Genomic DNA, 22,765 nt, shown 5'->3' with positions numbered 1-22,765 from the left:
TTAGGAAATTTGCAGGTGGAAGTTAGAATCAGCTAGCGCAAGACGGGGATAATTGGAGATCGCAGGGAGCAGCCTTCGTCCTGCAGTGGACATAAAAAGATGATGATGATGATGATGATGATGATGATGATGATGTAAAAGAGCACGGGGACAAGCTTCCTTCGCAGACTCCGACTTAAATTGAAGGCAGTCATACGGTTTCAACACTCTGTTGTTATATACGCTGTTCCGCCGCTGGTACTCAACGACATGGAACCATTCTGGTCACTGTCACTTCATGTGGTTTCACGGTGTGTTCTACTTGAAGCATGTGCACATCTGACGCGTGTGACACCTTTGGCTGATGATAGATTATTTAGGATCACTTCTTGTATGCTCCGACTTTCTTCATGTTCAAGCGGGCATGTTTGACCAAGTATTGCGGATTTCCGGATTTCAACTGACGTTTAGTTGGGCGTCGCCTGGATCAAAATATCATGTACGACACTTTTTTCCTGCAGCTATAACATTACAACCAGCAAAAAACAACATTAGTTGATACAGTGAAAATGCAAGAAATAATGGCATTTACACTTGAAAACAGGTGCTGCACTTCTCTTATTATACAGGGTGTTTCAGGTAACTTGGGCCAAACTTTAAAAACATGGAAATGGTACGTAGCTGGTCAGAACCAAGGTAATGTTGTTTGCCGCCGCTTGGAGATACTCAGATTATTTTTTTCATTCCACCTTATTAGATAATTAGTCTTAATTAATCAACTTCTCAAATATTATAATTAGACGAAAGGTGTCAATGAGAAAAGTGTAGAGCAATATGAAAAACTACTGATACAGCTTTCTGTTGCTCAATACGTGCTACATAAAAGTGTTTTTTCTAGCGTAAAAGAAGCCCGCGAATACACGCGAAGTGCGCCTCAATTAAGCAGCCAGAACGTGGCAATTTTGCGTGTATTCGCGGGCTTCTTTGAGGCTAGAAAAAACACTTTTATGTAGCACGTATTGAGCAACAGAAAGCTGTATCGGTAGTTTTTCATGTTGCTCTACAATTTTCTCATTGACACCTTTCATCTAATTATAATATTGCAGAAGTTGATTAATTAATTAAGACTAATTATCTAATTAGGCGGAATGAAAAAAAAATAAGCCGAGTTTCTCCAAGCAACGGCAAACAACATTACCTTGGTTCTGACCAGCTACGTACCCCCATTTGCATATTTTTAAATTTTGGCCCAAGTTTACTGAAACACCATGTACATTGGAAACAGAAGTGGTGAATTTACCCCGAACAGTGATGGCGTGACGATGTTAGTTGGAAAGAAAAAGTAAGAACATAACAAGGTTTGTAAGCATTTTGCCACTCTGTGCTCAAGCAGGAGACTGAGTATTCACAAAGATGAGAAGGAAGAACAAAACACATAACACGCTCATACATTCAGTCGACGACATGTTACCTTCTTTTTTTCTTAACCATAAGCGGTATCATTTGCGTTTCCCCTGTAGTCATATCTGCAAATGCTTTTGTACCCCGGGCAAGTTCACCTTCGTGAGGTGAAGCAACCTGTTACAATGTTGAGTTTGCCCTCTCGACATAAGCCAAGGCCACCTTGCGCACCTCGCAGACAAGCTAGATTGCAAACCTTCCACTGAGAGTAAGACTGAGAGAGTACCCATATGGCCTAATGCGGGGACAGAGAGCTGGTGTCCCCCGAGTCCCCACGCTTCTGTCGCTCTGTAGTCATTGGTTTTGGTGTTTTCAAAAGTCGCTTCGTCATCGACCACAGTGATGTCGTATGCTCCCCCCACCCTTCTCCCCGGGGCTTTCCCTTCGTGCACAGGGCACTTCAACGAATTGCTTGCGACATCACACGGACTCTTTGCAAGACAAAGCAGTATTGCAACCGTCATTTGTGCATGCTTGATCCATCACTGAAGCTGCAATTGCCATCAAACCTCTCTCTGCGAGTGTGACACTACACTATACTGTGCCGGCTACGAAATTGGCTGTAGCTGTCACAAACTTGTCACTCCTTCCTCATTGTAATTGTGGGAAGACCATCGAGCCCCTCCTCTGCCACTGCAACCGCTTTGGCGTTCAACATGAGCGCACTCAGCTAAATGGACAGTTGACCCTTTACAGGGCCAAATATTCTAGGTGATTGACCACATCCATCATCAAACCAGAAAGCTATGCGTGCTCTCTACTTTTATAAAATCAACTTACTGAAACGACGCTTGTAGACACCCTACATCCACTACTGGACGATTGAACTATCTCTCTCCTTCACTTTCCCCTTTTTCTTTATTTTATTCCCTACTTTCTCCACCGTGCAGGGTAGCAAACCAGACGTTCATCTGGTTAACCTCCCTGCATTTCCTTGTTTCTTTCTCTCTCTCTCTTGCCAAGCACAAAATAAAAATTTTAGCTCTCAGTCAGCGCTGTTAAATGCTATGAATCCATTCCCATTAGCCCAAATCGATGCGTTGCCGAACCTTCGTCTTCCCCAATGCTGATGTTCCTCGGGGATAAGCAATGTAACCTCAATTTTGTGCACACCTTTGTGCTGAAATATGACTAAGGTGATGACCAAACAATTTTTATTTTTTGCACACTCGATCTTGACGGTTTTTATTTTCATTTAATTTACATATTTCATAGGCAATAGACACACACATATGGGTGTGAATGCACTAGAAAAACAAGAGAAGTTGCAAAAAAAAAATTTTTTTTTTTCAAGGGAGCTTTGGAGCCTAAGATGCCGCCCAGGTCCAAGGACTTCGAGCCGTCACCTGAGGCACCACCACTGCCATCGACGGAGGGTGGGAAGGGACAGGGGTTAATCCCCATTTCCCCCGTGTCTCAACCCAACGGTAAACTGCCGGACCAGTTTTCAATAAAGTTCATTCTCTCTCTCAAGGCTTACCACTTTGATAAAACTACTAATTTAATATTCAGAGCATCGCTCCGAATATCACACGAGATTTCTTTCTCATCTTAATTTTTCGTGCATCAATATGCGCAATAGCCACCAGCCGACTAAGCCTTGCTGGAAAGCTACCCTCGCAGTGGCAGAAGTGGCATGGTAGGACCCCTAATCCATAATAAAACTTAATGATAAAGCCCTTAGCACACGTCAGTGAAGAAGAGGGATTGTGCAGAGATTCAAGTGCTGTAGGAAAGGTGATGTAGATACTTTAGGTCCAGTGTTCCGATCTACTACAATGATGCACAGCCTCACCGCACAAACGCTCATGACCAGCACATGTGCATGTGGTCCCTAGGTGAAGTACATGGCGTTACATTAAAACGCCAACTCTAGGCCTACTACACATATGCTACATGGGGTCATTGGTATATCATGACCATCGCTGCGTGTGTGTGCATGTTTGTGTAGAATTGTTTAACTACTAAGTAGTAAAAAGTACTTCCCCTCTCATTATGTCATGCAAATACAGTGAGTGCATAGTTAATGAAACATGAGGAAGTAAAACTAACAAAATGCATTAATAAACTGGTTACATGGCTATAGCAACTGGTTTAGAAACTGTTCAGCTCATAGTTGCTCCAGTGAGCCTCTTATATTATTCCAGAAATCAACTGTCAAAGGAACAGTACTCAAATTAGGGGGTTTTACGTGCCAAAACCACAATCTGATTACGAGGCACGCTGTAATGGAGGACTTCAACTTAATTTTGACCACCTGGGGTTCTTTAACGTGCACCTACTGCATGGTACACGGGCGTTTTTGCATTTCGACCCATCAAAATGCGGACACTGCGGTCGGGATTTGATCCTGCGATCTCGTGCTTACCAGCGCAATGCCATAGCCTCTAAGCCACCACGGCCGGTACAGAACAGCACTTGATGATGTCATCTTTCATTAAAAATTTGACAGCACTAGCCACTTTGTCTTCTATAAAATGGTACAAAATTCAATATGACAGCAGATTCACACCTGTTTCATTGCTTGTTGGAACTTGGCAGACCAGGACCTACACATTAGTGGCCTCATTCTAAAGCAGAAGCATAATACAAGAATATCAGCACAACTTTTTCTGGGCCCACACAAAGGTGGAACTGGGACACTCTTTCACATGGATAAGCAATCGCAGATGGTGCCACAATATTGAATTTGTGCACTTCTAAAAGCTGCTTCTGCTCACAAGGCTGTGTTTACAATATTGCTGTCAGCACAAAAAATTTTCAGCACTAGTTGCCCAAAAAAAGAAAGTACAAGACACCTGTGATCAAGTAGACATTGTAAACAGATGTCTTGTAGAAACAGAATTTATACATCACAATTTTAGAAGATGACAAAACATAAGCATGTGGCATCTGAAGAAATTCCATGCATAACAAAGCTGTTTTGCTCACTACTAGTGGATAAATTCACTATTCACATCATCCTGAGCATAAGACAAAGCAAAGTCAACAAATAACAGGGTACCCATGAAAAAGTGGCATCACATACCTAATAGCAGAAGTTGAGCTTACAAAGCAATACAGGTAATGAAGCAGTGAAACTTAATGTCAATGTTAAGCTGAGTAATATTCACATCAGCATTAAAACTATATGCTTAATACGACAAGCCATAACAAAACTTTGTTCCTGACCCACACTGGTAACATGTACCAACTTTTCCAGCTCACAAGTCTACAACATGGTTAGTATACCCTGATTCACAAAACCAGACAGCCCTAATTTTAATATGACATAGCTATACAGCAGGCTAAAGAGACATTAAATACAAATAGTACTGTATAAAGTCAGGTTAGTGGAATAGTCATTTCAAATGCTCCCAGTTGTTTGTTTGGGAGCAAATGATTATTTCATACAGGAGAAAGTCACAATTGAAGGCAGAACTCCCTTTTTTTTTTTTTTTTTCTCTGGTGCCCAATCCATAGCACCACTGATGCCATCCCCCCCATGCAATGTCACAGAATTCAAGATCTTTCGAAAAATTGAAGTCCTTCGTGGTGTAGAAGAAAAAGAGAACACACAGAAGTTGTTGCCATAATCTGTGATGTCTCAGGCAGCTGCCTCAAGAATTCAGAGCTGGTATTATTATATTTGAGCTGTTTTATGGCAGACTGAACCTCTGCTCTGTGTACCCACCTCAGTCACTATAGCAATCTGCTGTTTAACTCAAGGACACAATTTTGATTTCCGGCCATGGTGACCACATTAAATCAATCGAACAATCAATCGATCAACCAATATTCTCATTGTGAACAATATTTATCAACGTCATCAGTGCAACCTGTAGAATTTCTTTTCCTCTGTGTTCCATTAACACGCATGCCACTTTCTGAAATATTTACATGCACATCTTTATGACAATGCTTCCAATTAAGAGTGGCCAATATCAGCATCACGGTGGGATAGGCAAAGTATTTTTTTTCACCATATGTTAGCCCATGTAACCCACCCTACCCTTACACTCACCAGTGAAATGTCACCACCTCTGAATATTCATGGCTATAGCAGGGCCTTTTCACAGTCTTAAGTTCTAATTTGATGGCACCCATAACTCAATACAGCAGGCCACCAGCTCTTTTCTGTTTTTTACAACATGCATTAACGACACACATTGGAAATGTTTATGAGAAAACAGTACTATTTCTCAAGCACTACTTCCCCACAATACATTAACACTCCATGGCTCAAACATGCTTTTTAGAACATTTCAACATTAAAGGTTAAGCGGCAGTGAACTGAATAAGTATTCATGCCACATCTGTTTACATATAGCTCAGGCGGCCAGTAGTAATGGAAATGCCCTCGAGACAAAATGGGATAACGGCCAAAAACATATAAAAAAGGAGTCGGAAGGGTGTTACATTTAACTGTGGCATTTCTCTAACACAGTTTATCCTGAACTTGCCAAAGTGTACAAGGCAAAGTAAGGCATAGGCAAGAAACAACAAATTCTAGAACCTTAAGCAAGTAATGTAGCAGATCCCAACTAGTGACGCTATGATGAAATGCTTCTAGATTAACTCACGAATAAGGAGTATACAGATATTAGTGCTGAAAAAGTTACCAAATGCACACAGCAATTGAAAACAGTTCTTGCATAATATGTGAACATCATTTTCGCTTATCTTGTTTCGCAGGCACAAATTGTGGCACAAACTAACTTTGCAGGTACAAAAATGAGTGTAGTTACGACATTTCAACTGGCCACCAGAGTGGCTTTGCTGGTCAAAAGTATTTTATGATAGCCTGGATATTACAGCGTTTTTCAGGCTGTCACTATATCCACGATGAGAATGAGCATGAGAAACAAGAGATTGCAGAAAAACAAATGGCGCACCAAACAGTTTGAGACACAGCTAACAGAAACACAGTTTGACACAGCTAACAGAAGTTCCTGTACTGTTCACAACTGTGTGTCGCTGGTGAAGGTGAAAAGCAACAGGAGAAGGAACTTGTGTGGGATATTCCTTTTAGTGTCTGTACAGGGGTGCTCAAAAGAGTGCCCAAAGAAGATTGACACCTGCCACTGTATTCATGTTCCTTGCTTGAGAAGAGTCTCACAAGTTGGTGCTTGATGATACAGTGAAACCAGTATGTGATGACCATCACTTGTGTGCATAATGGACCAAGGTAAGTATGGAATCCGAAGGTCACAGATAGAGTAACTGAAGATATGCACCTATAGTTCCTCTTTTATGGCTGGTGAAAGGATCCTGACAGTTTTTATAATGAAGAATTCTATCAATTAGCCAACTGTACAAACACCAGAGCTTTCACAGCATCACTGGGGTCCATGGTGCGAGGCATAGCATTCTTCAGACTTGTCAAATCTTCTTAGCAATTGTAGACACCATGTATTATCATGCTCACTATGAGTTGCGACACGGTGCCCCTGGTACAAAGGGCTCCAAGACTGCACGGGGGCACCAACATACAAAAAGTTTGTGAACTAGATACCAGTCATTGTAGCCTGTTTACATCACCAATTTTTTGTGTGGTGGTGCCTCCATGAAATCTCAAGGCCCATTGGACAACGAGCACTGTGTTGCAACTCCCACTGAGTGCAATAGTACATGTGTATAGATGTATAGGTACCAACGCTGTACAGGAATGACACGTTTTCGGCATCATATCCCCATACAAGAGCAGTAGTCCAAACTTAAATGTCTGGTAAAGATCAGCTTGGATCCAGGCAGATCTAACACTAACCATGTTTATTAAAACTCAATGTTTCGGAGCCAGCCAGGCTATTTTTGCAAGGGCAAGATGATGAGAGGTGCAGTGTTTATAAGCGTTTTATGATTGCTCTTGCTGAAAGGCATGCGATGACCGTGCTCAGACCTCGGCAATTGATTCTTGGGAGAGCTCCCACAGGTTGATATCTCCAGTATTCTTTATAATGTGCCACGACCTTGAAAGGAGCCACCTCCGTTAAAGCAGCAGTGGCCAGTTGTGGTAAGGGTTTGGCAAGAACCTCTTTCAGTGCAGAACTACACACCCTGACAGCCATAAGGCCTGTCAGCCTTCAAATTTTATAGTTTAACCTATATGGCACACTTCAGTTCTTTTCAGTGATTCTTATAAGAGACTTGTCTCTTACAACCTTGTACCGCAACAGACTTGCGTATTTCTTGAGCAGGCTTCGCCAGTAGCATTGCACATCTTCCATTCTAAGGTGTTTCCAAATAAAATCATAGCCTCGCTCAGCAATTTCACGCACGACTTCGTCGTTTTCTTTCGCAAATTCTAGCAGCTCTTCGACCTCATGGAGATCCACAGTGACAGGGACATAGTGGACCCAGGGCTTTAGCTGTGGGTAGAAGAATTCCAGCCACTCGTCCCCAACGTGAAGTACAAGCGACTTGCACAGGAAGAGATGTTTGAGCCGGAAACTAGCAGCGACACCACGGAAATTGAAGAGGTACTTATACTTGCAGTGATCTTCAAAACGCACTTCATCGGCAGCGGGCCGTCCCAAAGTGTCCTGGTCCGACTTCCAGGCCTGGTTTTTGGTGTACTGCGCGTCGACGAGGTCGGGCTTGCTCCGGGACAGTAGGATCAAAGGATCACGCTCCGAGCTTGTTCGCGACCCCCGGAAAAATCCTAAAGCCTTTTTCCTGCAGATGAAAGACAGACACAGAACACAACGAATTGACAAAACATAAAAGGTACGACACAAGAAGCACAAAACAATAATTTGTGGTCATCCTAATGTCTTGGCGCAAACAAGCATGGAATACAAAATTGGGCTATCAATTAGTGAATTATTACTTGTCCCAAGTCCAGGCTCCTTTCGCCGCCTTGGTGATGATGTCTCGCTGCAGGTCCCAGCGGCCGATACCCGTTGGATAAAGGCTGATGGCGGGACCACCGGCCCAAAAGGTCCATGCTGGATACATTATGTCCGAGTAGTCGCGCGTCTTGCTGAACGAGAAAACCGGCAACGGTTCGACGCGCTTATGCGCCTGCGGCCAGTCGCGTGTGTTGAGCACGAACTCGACGTCAGGCAGCTCGTCCACGATCTTCAGGATGAAGTGCTCCACGCCGAGGCAACGGAAGGGGAACATGCATTCTTTGCTTCTGTAGAGTTTGTGGTTGACGACTTGGTAAAAGACGCCCCTGGGCTTGGACCGCTCGACGAGCTCAGCGGGAATGCCCGTCTTAGACCACGGGCTAAGGTCGTCATTGATCACCGATGCATGGCACGAACACGTTTCCTCATTGTCATCATCTTGGCAGGGATCGTATCCCTCCAGGCTTATGTTTATGGCCTGCAAGTAACCCGACCAGCGCTCGTTGTAGTACTTGTGTTTTTCGTGATGGCTGTCAGAAATGGGACAGGTCTCAACAGTTCTGGCGCTCTGCCCGTGGCAGTCACATGTTACATACACGTTTATATGCGACAAAACTACAATGCGAACGAAATAAATTACGAAGGAAGACCTCATCGTTTGGCTGGTGATATATTGCAGACAAGCAAAGTGCTCAAAACACAAAAACGCGCCCAAAAACCGCTCGCTTGATTTTTGTCGTCTGTTCATTCAAAAAATAGCCACTTCCACAGTTTCGAACTTGAGGACATTAGACGTTGTATGTGCTTTCTTAGCATGTTAATTTTTCAGCGTAACACACACAATTTTTACACGTTTTAGGCACTTTTAGCAATTATCTGAAGATGGTTGGTGTGTCTTTGAAGTTGGTTCTGTCATGTAAGTACCGCCAGTGGCTCCTTCAAGCGTCTTCGGCGTGAACAAATCGTGCTCGCTCCTCTTTCGCAGCACGTTGCTCCCCTTGCGTGCGTCGGCATCCGGTATGTGTTGTATTTTCGCTTTCTGTGGCTACATTAACCGTTTTAACAGCCCGAGTGGTTTCATGATGCAGTGTGGGACAGTCGTCGCTTTACCGGCAAAAGTAGTTTCAGTGTTTGTTTCGTGCTGTGGGCGTGTGATGTGCAGAATACACACTGGCTTGACCATCCTGAACAAAGATGTCGTCACACGATACCACCGGCGCTCGTTTTAGCATTTGTTGGCAATTTTTTTTCGCTTTGCCAGCCTCGTGTAGCTAGTCCTGGTCGCGCTGCAAGTCTTCGCGACGATCTTCGTTGTCCGTGTTGACTGCTGCTGTGTGCTTGGGTCTTGCAGAGTTCAACGACATGGCACATCCACTCACCCTCGATTCAGTCTGGCTCGACAAGGCAAAGTATGACGATGCCGAGAAGCAGTACCTGTGCTACTTGAACAGGGATCAGCTTGCCAAGGTAACACCTCTGGCCGTTTTCTTTCCGGCAGTGCACTAGCGATTAATCAACACGCTAAGAGGCGGGGCATGCGGTCACTTTTGCTGCCTACAGAGCCTTCGCTGTTTAATGCATGCAATAAATCACGTTGTTAGCTGTGGCTCGAGGCGTCTGCATAATCGCTGGCTTCGCAGTGTCTTCGAATGTTGTCACCGTAAACGCAGACTTGAATGTAATCTTAAAAGAGAGCAGTCGTGTGTTCGCCACCGTCAAAGAGTAGTGCGTATACCGCTGAGCCGGCACTTAATCGCGTCATCCGTTTGAGACGTGCCTTGTTCTTGTCTCTCTCTCTCCCTCCAGGCTAAGGCGTCTTCCCAAAGCTCCCAAAGTTCCTCTCTAGTCGATAAGATAGCCCAGGCTCGGCAACAAATTAAAAACTCTCTCCAGTCAGTGAGTAGCACCCTTATTGCCTCCTACCCCACTCATGCGCTTCGCCTGGGCGGCGAAGTATTGACGTGTGGAGGTTGATGTGTGGAGGCCTGTTAGTCTGTTTCTCACAAGCCTGAGGCATGAGTCCCACCTACCCATTCGTATGCTTTATATCTTTTCGCGCACGCCTTTTGCCCATCATTTTGTTAGCACTTAGTCAAACAGTGGGCGCTGAAAAAAAAAAAAAAAAAGAACCTTAATGGCGAACCAGTTACGCCTCTCGTTTGGTTTTTACGTCCTTGTCCCGTAACTTTTGCTGCATATGTCTTGCTGAGCATGATTTTATGCCACCCAAACTTCTCAATTTTTTTTTAATTCTCTACAAGCTTTCACTGGTACAATTAAAAGTTTGAATTACAGGGATTCACTGAGTGTAAGTGCCCTTAAGTCATGCCTGTGCATGAAGGGTTCAATCAGCCAAGTAATTTTCCGACATGTAATATGCTTGTGGAAGTAAAAACATTGGTGCTTTCATTTCTGCTTTCATTTCATCTTAGTGCATGTCTGGTTTCTCTGCCATTGCATGCTGCGTTCACATTGGTTTCACTGCCACTCAAGGTTCTACTTCTGGAAATTTTAATTTGATATACTGTGTCACAAAATTCAAGGTTGCTGCTTCCTTAGCATAGGAGGACCAGTTGCCTTGCAGTGACTCAGGACTTGCCTGTTCTTTGTGCTTAGCCTACTGATGTCAAGGGCTGTATCCTAAACCATCAGTTTCGGAGAAATTTTGCACAATTTATCAAAGTGTGCAAAAAAAAAAAAAAAAGCTTGGTCAAGGGTAATTTTTATAACTCTTTTTCCTTTAGCTTCCTTGTCATGTCATGGCATTTTTGGTTGTGGAGTTTTTCAAGTGCAAAAGAGCATGGGTCTCTGTTTCTGCTTCAAAAGTGATTCGGGAACACTTCTCAATGCATTTCAAACAGCATCATTTTGATTGTCAGGGTCAACATATGAGCAATCCTGGATTGTACGTAGGCAACTGTTCAGCTGTTCGGACATAAATTTGTGATGGCTGCGTAATTGAAAAGCTTTTTTCACTGCACTTAAACCCAATCACATCACATGGTTTGACATCGACAAGTTTCTGACCAGCAAATACCACTCATCACATTCAGTTTTGAGCCAGCAGCTTGGCATAGGTGATAGCCAGGGAGTTGAGCGTTTGTTTCCACTTCTCACATTCATAACTGTTCAGTCAGCTGTTAAGGAATTCAAATATTTCAGTCAGATTTCCTTATTAATGTGAATATCCATGTGCAGCACTTGAAATGCATCCATACTTATCTGTTGCAAGCCTTACATATGTGGTACCTGCATTTTTGCCACGCAGTGGAAGCTGACATATAACCAAATAAGTAACTTTCATTGTGGTATTGGAAGTAAAAGTAATAATTTTGATGGGGTTGGCATAGTTCACAGCCGTAAATAGCTGACTCAAAATAAGGGCAGTGAAGCAACTAGGAAAAGCAGGTAACCTGCAACACATGTAAATTGAACAGACATGAATGTATACACACATTGCTAATCATTAAAATACTGAAGGAAACACCAAACAAACAAAAACAGTGTCAACCAACTTCTCATTACTCCATAATTATTGTACATGTGTTGTGCATGCTGCTATCCACTACGGTGTCAACACGTGGCAACGTGTAAGGACTGGTGTCACTGCTAGGCAACTGCAAATGTCTTTGTTAAGACTGTACTATGCTTCTAAGCAATGCTCCTAATTTAGCTAATGTTTCCAGCAAACAAAGAAGAATGCTTTCTTAATGTTGTAGCAAACCTCAGAGATTTTACTGGTTGTGTTTATCTTTTTTCCTTCTCCCTTTTCTTTCTCTTTTCATATTTCTTTCGTCTTTTTTTTTTTTTTTTTTTTTTTTTTTTTAAGTCTGACCAGCGAGTGTCAATGTCATGATCCCTCCACAGGTCAAAATATTTGCCTAAAAGCTGTGTCTGTTTAACGCATCAATGTGGAACCAAGGCAAAACAGATCTCGGTTTGATCCCTGAATTTTTTAAGCATGATATAGCGCGTGTTAAGCAAGAAATTGGTGTCAAACTTTTTTCTGGCAGTTGTACGGTGAGGATTATAGGAGTGGCTGCTTGTGGAGTTCAACAAGATCAGTGACAGCAAAACCACTCAGTTAACTGCTTAGTGTTAGTAATGTCCATATTCACGTGCACAGTGTAAAGGCTTATCCTTGCAGGTACCGATATCGTCACTGTAGCGCCTGAGCTGTACACAATTGGTTTAAGATTTTGAAATTGTATTTCTTGTCCTACATGTCAGTAGCGAGGACAAAGGGACATAATTAAAATTTTTTGCAAGTAATGAGCCCTTCTTAATCATTAGTTTTTTTCCTTCTCATGTGCACAGTTCCTTGCACTAATTCCATGGGTCAAGGCAAGCACAGCAGCTGCAGTGTTGAAAGCTGCATTGCGTAGCACAGAAGTACATTCATTTGGCGTTGCCTTGTTTCCATATTTGATGCTTACCTGTCCGTGACATTTGTTTTGTATTTTCTTCAGGCATGCAAATGCTACGAAGAAAATTGAGCTTTCACTCGTGTTTCCAAAGCACCTTGTCAAGTGTTGATGTGCCATCTGATCTAGTAGAGAATGTATAAGAAGGTGCCGCAGAACTGTGAGTGCGAATTAATTTGTGCCGAGTTGCTAGAAGTAAGACTCTTACTTTACCATGAGGTACCACTGGCAACTACTGGGGGAGGATGAATGCGGCAGCTGGTTTTCTGGGTCTGTAAAATGTTCGCCCTAGTCAAATTGCAATGTGATGGCTTGTGCTTTGATGACATGGGGCCATTGCATGTACGGAGCGCTCCGTTTGTATTCCTTAGAACAGTGTGGGATGATGAAAATGCTAATGTGTGTGTTTTTTTTTTTTCTTTTTTTTTTTTTCTTTTTTTTTTTAACGTGGCTTTCAAAAGGTAGTTTTCTGACTTTGTAAGGTTGAACTAGCCAGAAGGTATCTGAAAAAGGTTTCAAATGAAGTGATTGGAATACTTTCTTTTCTGAAAGTTGCTTTAGCTTGAGGCTAAGTATCTATTTGTGCTACAAGCTGTTTTTTTATAACATAGGGCCTCTATCTAGAAGCATTTGCAAGTCCTTTAATGTTCATGTTTGCCACACAGCACATGACCAAGGCTCCAGAACACAACCCTTGCCACTTGCCAATGTTGCAAATTGCACATTGGAACTTGGTGTTTTAACTCGAAATGCTTTAGTATCCAAGAGAAACATAGGAACATGGAAATGTGTGGGCATTTAGGGAACTGGAATTGGACAACTTTCGAGTTTTGCCGCATGTAGTCGGTACATATATTGCTTAGAACTTGCAAAGGTTTAAAGTAGACCATCAAGTACATTGATGCTTATTGTGAAAGTAATAAATTATTTTCAGCATGTCCTTATGCGAGTTCACAGGTTCTCACTCTAAATAATCACTTATTTTTTATTTTTATTTTATTTATTTTTTGCAACTACGCAACAGTTAAGCACACTCATTAGTTTTAACATATCTTCATTCTCTATGAAGCTACGCGATTTGGGCTCAAAGGGCACAATAAAGTTGAGCCGTATTAAGTTCGTGACATCACACTATTGTACTGACACAGGGTTTCGTGTGCACTTCGAAAAGTTTAGCGTCTAGTAATCTACCTCTTACCGCAAGATTAACAGAAATATAGTTGCAAAAGAATTCTTTATCATTCTAAACTTATTTAGTGTTTCTCTTTTAGTGTTTCTTTAACCCCCTAACTGCCGTCATTAAGTCTGCAAAAAAAATTTTTTGAGTGTAAAAAAAAACTGGCGAAAGCCATTCTGCGCTATTTTCTTGTCAAGATTACAAGGAACTGAACACGTGCACATGTGCTAACATAACCAAAAATTCACGAGTTAACTTGTCAAGTTAACTTGTCATCGGCACCCGTGGACGCTCGCTGTGATAGTTATTTCGTCATCGGCAGTTAAGGGGTGTCACAGCTGTCCCCGATTTGTCGTCGGCGCGAAGTCGATCGACGGGGTAGACAAGCTGGTTGGTCGTTCCGTACTCAAGCGAACACAGTGAAGAGAGTCAGAGTCGGGAGTAAACAAAAAAAAAAAAAAGATATTTATCAGCTGATAAATATACACAAATTAATAAAATCTAATAAAAAAACACAATACAGACTAACACACCTGAACTTAATATAACACAATGATGACGGCAAATAACTACGAGCAATTAACAGTAGATATACAAATGAAACAGTGCGAGGATCAAATACACAAGAATACACTTAACAGTATTTCACTAAAACAAAGTTCAAAAGAAAACAAATGGTGTCATACGCATGGCCGGGCAGCAGCAGCAAGTCCATAAACCGTGGAAGTCGGTGCACAGAGCTTTCCCGAACAATGCTGGCGGTCCGATCTTGTCGAGGTGGATGCGAATTGCTGAGCTTGGTTTCCGGGAGTCTAGATATGACGTCTTCTCTCAAGCAGGTTGAGCTAACTTGAGGCGAACTACCGTGAGCTTCGTTGCAGATGCTGGTTTGACGTCTCGTACGTCAACAAGTTCCTCGGAGTTCCGACGTGGCCAGGCGGCCCAGGCGATACTGGACGGCACCAGCCCCCCAATGGCTTCTCAGCAGCGCATAGGTTCAGCTTCTAGACTAATCAGCAGGGCCCAAAACCCGCGCTTAAATAGCCTCTCCTTTTCCTAGTTCCCTATGTAGGGAAACTGCCGCTATGTAGAGTTCTCCGAATTCACGGCTCTTTGCTCCCAACAATCTTGGCCGCGTCCCTTTCACCATGGACGAAGAACCGCAGATTCTCCTCTCTCCCAATGTCAAGGGCCAAGGTGGAACCCGGCATACCACGCAGACGTACACGCACACTTCTGGGTCCGTAATCGGCGTGTCGCGTCTGGAATCGAGATGGCACCCCAAGCGGCCACGACACTTCTGACGCCCATAATTCGGCGTGTCGATGTCGAGTAAATTATACGCTGCACAGTCAGGAGCCCACGTTTTTGACGCTCGTAATTTGGCGTGTCGTTAATCAGCGTCCAAACCATTCGAAAATATGCCGCTCCGTGACAAGGGGTTAAGGTAGATCTGTGTCTTGTGGTAATAGTCTCCACACCAGTATAAATAAAAAAACATTGTTTGGCAAGGAGATAAACTGTTATGTGGCTCACCCACGTCAAAAAAAGAAAGAAGGTCATCAAATTTTTCGCGAGTAATGGTTTTGAAGTAAAACGAAATGTTTTTGTACAAAATAAAAAAGTATACCAAAATAAATCGTAGCAAATTAAACTGGTAGCAAACTGTAATTGCAATAATAGCATCATTGCCAGGGTTACAACTATATTGTGACGCATCCTAGTGTTATGTGCATGTGTGCGTGCGTGTGTGAAGGAGAAAGGAAAAACCGAGGGCCCGATTTTCATTAGTCACTTATATCATAAGAAGCCAACTAACAAGGACAGCATAAAGGAAATTACTTGTATGCATTAATTGAATTAAAAAAATGATAAATTAATGAAAATGGATAAAAAAGTAACTGGCTGCAGGTGGGGCATGAACCCAACGTCGTCGCATTGTGTGTGCGATGCTCTTACCAATTAAGCTACCACGGCGCCATTTTCCCATCCACTCTCTGAGGTACTATTTATGTTTATCTACTAAACCTGGGAGTGTTAGCCAGCGCCACCACTCACGGCCTTGACGGCGGATGTGAAACATCTCTTCTGCTTCAGGCATCACTTGTACGTCGTCTTTTTTGGTGAAGGTGTATATATATATAGTGTATCTTGCTAATCTTTGTATACTGCTGTATGCATCCCCCCCCCCCCCCCCCTGCTAAGGCCTTTGAGGTGGAATAAATGAAATTAAAAAAAAAAAAAGAGTTCAAGGTCCTTGGTCATCTTGCTATAGCTTTTTGCTTTTCAAGTCTGTACCTATGGTTTTTCTGCAGTTGTGCTGTTTTGATGGTTCAATCTCAGCTTTGCAGCTGGTGTGTTTGTGAGAAAGAGGCAGTCACGTGGTGCTTCATTGCTTCTCAATGTCACGCAGGGTGATGCACTTGTCAAGTCTGGCAGTTCCTCTCACGATGATGCCTTCCAGAAAAAGATTCTACAGGAGCACAATGAAATGAAAAACAGTGAGTGCGCTTGACAAAACAATGAAATGAAATATAGTGGCCGTGCAACATTATTTCTAGTTTCAATTTCCTTTCTCTTGTGTTCCTTGTACAGTGGCAAGTTGAACATATGAAAAAATTGTGTACGTTTGTGCTTATTAACGAAGGATATTCAGACAAAATTAAAAATACAAGCAAGAAGAGGCATCCTCTTTTGTGTTCTGCTTTCTAAGAGAAAATATCAGCTCCAATTGAACAAGAGCAATGCCTTTTATGCACGTAGTGGAAGCTGCCCTTTCAAGGTGGCCTTGTTGCTACCAGCACTATTCCTTTTTCTTGTGTGTTAAAATTGCACTTGTTTCACTAGTTCAAGTGTGAAGTGCTGAAAACAATGCATTGTAAATATGCTACTTCACATCTGCTGATGCAAATCACCACCTTCAGTTGCTGTGGTTACTGCAGGGTATAGATTTTTGAAGTACTTTTGAAGACTAAAGTACTAAATATTTGGATATTGGAGTTTTCATTGGAGCTGAGGCATTGCTGAGAAGCATAATGCATCCTTAAATAATGCCTGTATGCTCACTCTGCGTTACAGAGCCCCTTCAAGGCAGTCAGGTTAAGGACGTAGTTTTATTTTCTTTTCCTAACTCGAAGCTGAAGTGGTACAGACTTAGTATGGCAAGCTGCAAGTCTTGCTTCCCTTTGCCTTCCTCGCACAATAGGCAGCTTTGAATTTGTGACAAAACATGTATTTCAAAGACTAACCTGCAAGTGTTGCAAAACACTCTAGGTTCATGGCTTTTCCTATTTGTGTAGCACTACAAGAACTCCTAGCTGCGTTGCGCAAAATGGAGACGCGCATCACTGAACTTGAGAAGCGTTGCCCAACTACAGGCAGTGTACCAGCAGCCAAGGTAGTGGCACCTCAGGTGAGTGGGCAGCTTCTAGTGTCTACAAACCAGCTAGCTGTTACAACAGTATGGCCAAGCCTATAGGCAGTGCACAACTGACAGAAACACTGTGTTTCCGTCAGTACTGCACGGCCTGTAACCATGTATTCATACCAAATAGTCTGATCGTAGCGTTAATGTGTCATGCTTGCAATAATTTAAGCCCTGTAACTTCATAGTTTTGATAGACTCGCCATGTTCAGAGCACAGGCACACTTGCCAAACATCTTATTGCTTTCCGATTTGTGATTATGCAGTGTACTCAGCTGCTGCATTGCACTTAAACAGCTTGTTCTAGCTTGCGGATGACAAGAAAACGCTATGTGAAGCATTTTCTTGTTCAACATTGGTCATGTGTATTGGTGCCGCTTTGTGCTGCATGCATGTTGTCAGTAGGTAGGTAGGTAGTAAACTTTATTTAGGTCCTGAAGTAGTCACCCCCCGTTTTCATGAAGGGAGGACCGCGGGCCGCTCAGTGTTTTAAATTAAAGAGGGCCAAATAGATTAGATATTACTGTAGCTTATATTTATTAATAGTCAACTAGTCTCGGCTAGATGCTGTCCCAACCTTCAACATTAATGTGAAGGCAACATTGCTGCTCGTCCTTCACCTTTGTCATTTTCATAGTTGTGGACAGCTTCGCTACTACCGTATATCCTTATGCATATGCATTGCAAGCTTAATCCAACTCCCAGCTCTGTGCATAGACCCTGCATATATTGCACATGCACGCTGCATCGCCTCTTGAGCATTTCTGAACAAGGCAGGAGTAACAGTAGAAACTCCTTTTTGGTTCACTTGTCAAGGAGGTACTGTGAGCATTGAAGCTGCGATGCAAGATAGCAATAGGCGACTTCTTCAGATAGTGATCAGACTGCATGTGTTCTTTCTTCAGGCCAAGGTTACAAACCATGCCCCTGCCAAAAAGGAGGTTACGGGTGACGATGACGACATTGACCTCTTTGGTTCGGAAGATGTAAGTTAGCCTTTTCTTCAGTCGACATGGGGAACAATATTGCATGTACATCCCTTAATGCCTAATTTACTTGTGTGGTGTGTGTGTCTTAGGATGAGGAAGCAGACAAGGCAAGGGAAGAGCGCTTGAAGGCTTACCAGGAAAAGAAGTCCAAAAGTGAGTGTCTTTTATTTCCCCACGATTGTAACTGTGTGGCATTTCCCCGCAAACTAGCTGAGCCAATGGTATATTATTCAATAATGGTCGCTCTCTAGTTTTTCATGAAGCTGTGAAATGGCTGGGATGTGATTGATAAAGCACCACCTTGCAAATCTTATGCAGGAGGAAAAGAAAAGGCTGAGTTCTCAACAGGGGTGTTTGAAAAACTATAATTAACAGTCGAATAATATTATTAACTTTCGAATACATTTACATACATGGCAAAAGAATGCAGGACAGCAGTTTCATCTCGGCTTGCAAATTTGCTGTTAACTGCACTATGGTCCATGCTGCTGTGTGATCTTGAGTGCTGGAGTACATTGGCACTAACAGGGTAATGTGCTGTTGAAAGAAACAGATTGATGATAGTGTTGTCTTGTGCGTGCAGAGCCTCAGGTGGTTGCCAAGTCTAACATTGTGCTAGATGTGAAGCCCTGGGATGATGAGACAGATATGAAGGCCATGGAGGAGAACGTCCGACGCATCGAGATGGATGGACTGCTCTGGGGAGCTTGTGAGTGCATTACCCTTTCTCTTGTCTCTTTGGCTGTCTGCCATTAGCTTACATTGTTGCCAAGGGCAGTTTATTGTGCAGACACAGATATCCTAGTTATCACTCTGCTTTTAACTCTTCATAGACGCCATATAAAAATCTTCTTGCATAGTTTCGGTTTTAAGTACAGAGTTTCTGGCTGTCTTCGGCCAACTTTGAATGACAGGTAGCACACATCATTTGTTGGATTAGAGTAGAAACAGAGCATGAGGAAAAAGTTTGGTGCAACTCACCTTCTTTGGAAGTTAGAGGAGAAAGAGTGATGCAAGATCTCTGGCTCCAGTGGTGTCACACAGGACGAGTAATGTAGAGCTTCTATTTCAAATCCGACGAGAACATTCTAGACAGGTTTCACACGAAGCCATAGATGGCTTGGGGTGAGGCTTGCTTCCAGTGTTCTGCTTGCTGTTGCCAACCTATTGCTGAAAAAGATTCTGCTAGATATCTTTTTCTTTTCGATGAATATCCTTATTCTCACTGCATTTTGCACATTTTGATGAAGGATAATCATTTCCTTCTAGTATTTTTATGTCTCGTCCAGAGAGAATTTTTTGCCCTTGTGAAGAAACGCACATTCACACATTGCAGAAACAAATTTTAAAGGGAGGGAAAAAGTGCTTATACACACTGAAGGTGCTGCAGTACTTTGTGAAAATGAAGTACAACATGGTGCCGCCGTTAGCGCTCATTCACACCGGCGATTACAGAGGTCGCACAACCAGCCGCGACTGGTGACCAATGTTAACACCGGCAAACACGACCTGTCCATCACCCCACCGAAATATCTCACGATTGATGCTGTTCACATCTGCTCGTACCACTTTCACTGCGTAAAATAAGCATCAGCGTGTATACATACATCCTAGGAGTTCCTGTGCATCTGATGGGTTGAGAAGCATTGACTGCAGTGCAGAATTGAGCAGCAGGGGACTGACACAATATGGTCACTGTTACGACCAGTGCATACTTCTACTTTTGCCTTGGCACCTTTATAATTTTATTTGCTCATACCCTTGCATCTGTTTCATTGCAGCCAAGCTCGTGCCCCTGGCTTATGGAATCAAGAAGCTACAAATTGTGTGTGTTGTAGAGGATGACAAGGTCAGCATTGATGAGCTCCAGGAGAAGATTGAGGGCATCGAAGACTTGGTGAGCATTTTCTCTTGTTGTCCTGAAATGGGAGCAAAATTTCACGGCTAGAACGTCAGATTATTAAGCTCCAAGAGCCCAAAAATAAATTTGGGCATTTTTAACTAAAAATCATAGTGCACAGAGCTTTTAGCAGTAATGAATGTCTTGGCTAAATCTCACTGTTGTATGCCTTCAGGGGAAGCACACAAATTGTTAGTTGCACTGGTTCAATTGTTATCGGCATCTGCTTATTTCTAATTAAGGCAGAGTACAAGAAATGCTTGTATTCTATGGTGCATGTTAGAAGAACTTCGTGTGATTAAAATTATTCCAAAGCCTTCCACTATGGCATCCATCCCAGATGTTACTTTGGGATAATAAGCCCCATAAAAAAAGTTAATGACCTTAAAACAAAAATGCTGCACTCGCTGTCTAGTGGAAGTTCGTACTTTGGTTCCTTTGGTAACACCAACACTGATGTTGTGACACTGAGAGTGGCGTTGCGATTGGTGGCATGAAACTGTCACAAGTCGGGTATGCGGTCGTAGTAGAGTAAAAATAAAAAGTAACATCCCAGTGATGTGTGGCATAAACACAGGCTCCCAGCTTCTCAAAGGTATGCAAAGGCTGGGTGTGCAGTGATGTAAGGATGGTGATAAGTATCGAACAGGGTTTACAGAGAGGAGCAGTTTTTCTTGCTTTGCACACCTGTAGCATGGCTGTTACCGCACACTGTTCCACACATTTTCAACGAAAGGTATGTGCCAAAAAAATTCCATAGACGGGGCCTTTGAGAAATCATCCAAACACAAAATCTGACTGTATCCATTTAGTGGTGCTACTGATAGCATTATTAGCGTTTGCCTGTGTTGTGAGAAGCCGGATGGTACAAGATCTGTGGTCGCATTGGTGACCCCTGTGCTTTTACACTCCGTGAATGATCTCAAAGCAGCAATGCATTACAATGGTACTTTGTAAACAAGTACTGCATAAATATATGCACTATCCTAGCAAAAGAACCATTGCAGATGTCTTAGTTTTACTCATCACATTTTTGTCCACAAAATGAGTCATTTCTTTTTTACAATACCTTCGAAATCGTAATCTCTTGATCGTGATTTTGTTCTCTAAAAATTTGTGCTGCATGTCATAACTCATGAAGATTTCCTTGAATTTTTTTAAGCAATGGCATTTTATATTTACTACCTGGTTGGTTTTTCACAGTTGGTGGGCAAGGATATAACAGTGTAGAGGGTAACAAGAGTGAGGAGAGTAATGAGCAGAGTGTGAAGCACAGATGCTGAGAAGAGAAGTGAGAGGTAGGCATGTGATTGGTTAGTGCAGGCAATATGTCATGCATGTAGAAAAGGTGAGAAGGGCGAGTGCCAGGCCACATCCTCTCCACACAAATACAGCAGGGTAATCGGAAAGCTACTGCTGACTTTGACAGTCGTCTTCTATGGCTCTTGCCGGAATTTTCTTGCGAGTGTTACAAATAAAGTTCGGGGGTGCAATCAACTGGGTGTACAAAATAACGGAGTTTGGGGTTTTTGCATTTGCAAATCTTTTGAGCATTCTATTTCTAAAATGCCCTTTCATCAGAAAGTGTCCCAAAAGGGGCCTCTTGCTCCTACAAGCTCCCTAGACCCCTGCCAGCATTAAGACAGATGCATGTTCTTGGAATTTCTTTTTGCCAAGTGATCTGCACTAAGAGCCCTTAACAGAGTTTTGAGTGTGTGCTACAGAATCACTTCCAAAAGGAATGAATTGCATGAAAAGTTTGTGCTATTGATAAGTGTTCTTCTGACTATGCTGCCATCGTTGGGTACAGATTGCGAGGCGACATGGAAAATACAGGCAGGTGAAAATGCAACATTCAATGACAGCATCATGTAGCGGTGTTTTGAAAGAAACAAGCTTGCAGTGCAAACCATGTTGACCCATCATTGGCTTGTCCAGCTGTGTTTCCAGTCTCATCATTTCCTTGTTTGTTGCAGGTACAAAGTGTGGACATTGCTGCATTCAACAAGATCTAAGCCCGACACCGGAATGACTTAATAAATTGTGGCCCTTTTTGCACAACACACAACATGCTGTCTCGTTCTTATTGAAGAACACGTGGTGTTTTACTTGCCTCGGTGGCCATGGCATTCTACTGCTGATCACGAGGTCAAGGCTTTGATTCCTAGTTGCCACAGCCACATTCTGATGGAAGCTAAAGGTAAAAATGCTTGTTTACCATGCTTTGGATGCATGGTACCCCAGGTGCTCACAATCAATTCAGAGCGCCCCGCTACGGCCCCTCATAGCCCTGCCCTTGAGTTGCTTTGGCACAATAAACCCTATACTACTGGTTCGTGTGCATTTTTCATGTTTGTCCCTCAATGTTCATAAAAGGTAGCATGTTCAGAACACTGATGGGACCTTCGCTGTCCATTTACAGTCGAACATTGTTATAATGAACTCGCATACAACATGGAAATACCTTCGTTATATCTGATATTCATTATAAGCACATATTGTTAGCGCTGATATCCAAAGTTAATTTGGAAACAATTATGTAAAATATTTGTACCAAATACTAGGGTTATGCGAACAGTGA

General features: G+C 42.7%; 2 protein-coding genes across 3 annotated transcripts; one reads left to right on the top strand and one right to left on the bottom strand.

Annotated features, from left to right (window-relative positions):
• Positions 1-2,630: 2,630 nt before the first annotated feature.
• On the bottom strand, positions 2,631-9,047 carry LOC119450186 (O-glucosyltransferase rumi homolog). The gene is made up of 2 exons (XM_037713565.2): positions 8,249-9,047; positions 2,631-8,094 (listed from the first exon to the last, which is right to left on the bottom strand). Exons 1-2 carry the CDS (start codon positions 9,016-9,018, stop codon positions 7,536-7,538), a joined length of 1,329 nt encoding a protein of 442 aa, XP_037569493.1. The 5' UTR covers positions 9,019-9,047; the 3' UTR covers positions 2,631-7,535.
• A 135-nt stretch (positions 9,048-9,182) lies between these two features.
• Positions 9,183-22,252, top strand: LOC119450187 (elongation factor 1-delta). 2 transcript variants are annotated; one of them, XM_037713566.2, is made up of 10 exons: positions 9,183-9,287; positions 9,622-9,737; positions 10,077-10,166; positions 16,285-16,372; positions 17,171-17,283; positions 18,201-18,281; positions 18,374-18,437; positions 18,868-18,993; positions 20,066-20,181; positions 22,161-22,252. In XM_037713566.2, the coding sequence occupies exons 2-10, from the start codon at positions 9,633-9,635 to the stop codon at positions 22,197-22,199; spliced, it is 822 nt and encodes a 273-aa protein (XP_037569494.1). In that variant the 5' UTR covers positions 9,183-9,287; positions 9,622-9,632; the 3' UTR covers positions 22,200-22,252. The 2 variants fall into 2 exon arrangements, with proteins under 2 accessions (XP_037569494.1, XP_037569495.1); XM_037713567.2 differs by lacking the exon at positions 10,077-10,166 and having other exon boundaries at positions 9,184-9,287.
• Positions 22,253-22,765: the final 513 nt, after the last annotated feature.

This window comes from Dermacentor silvarum, chromosome 4, assembly GCF_013339745.2.
Source record: "Dermacentor silvarum isolate Dsil-2018 chromosome 4, BIME_Dsil_1.4, whole genome shotgun sequence".
NCBI classification, from domain to species: domain Eukaryota; kingdom Metazoa; phylum Arthropoda; class Arachnida; order Ixodida; family Ixodidae; genus Dermacentor; species Dermacentor silvarum.
This window is presented reverse-complemented; position numbering and strand designations above follow the sequence as displayed.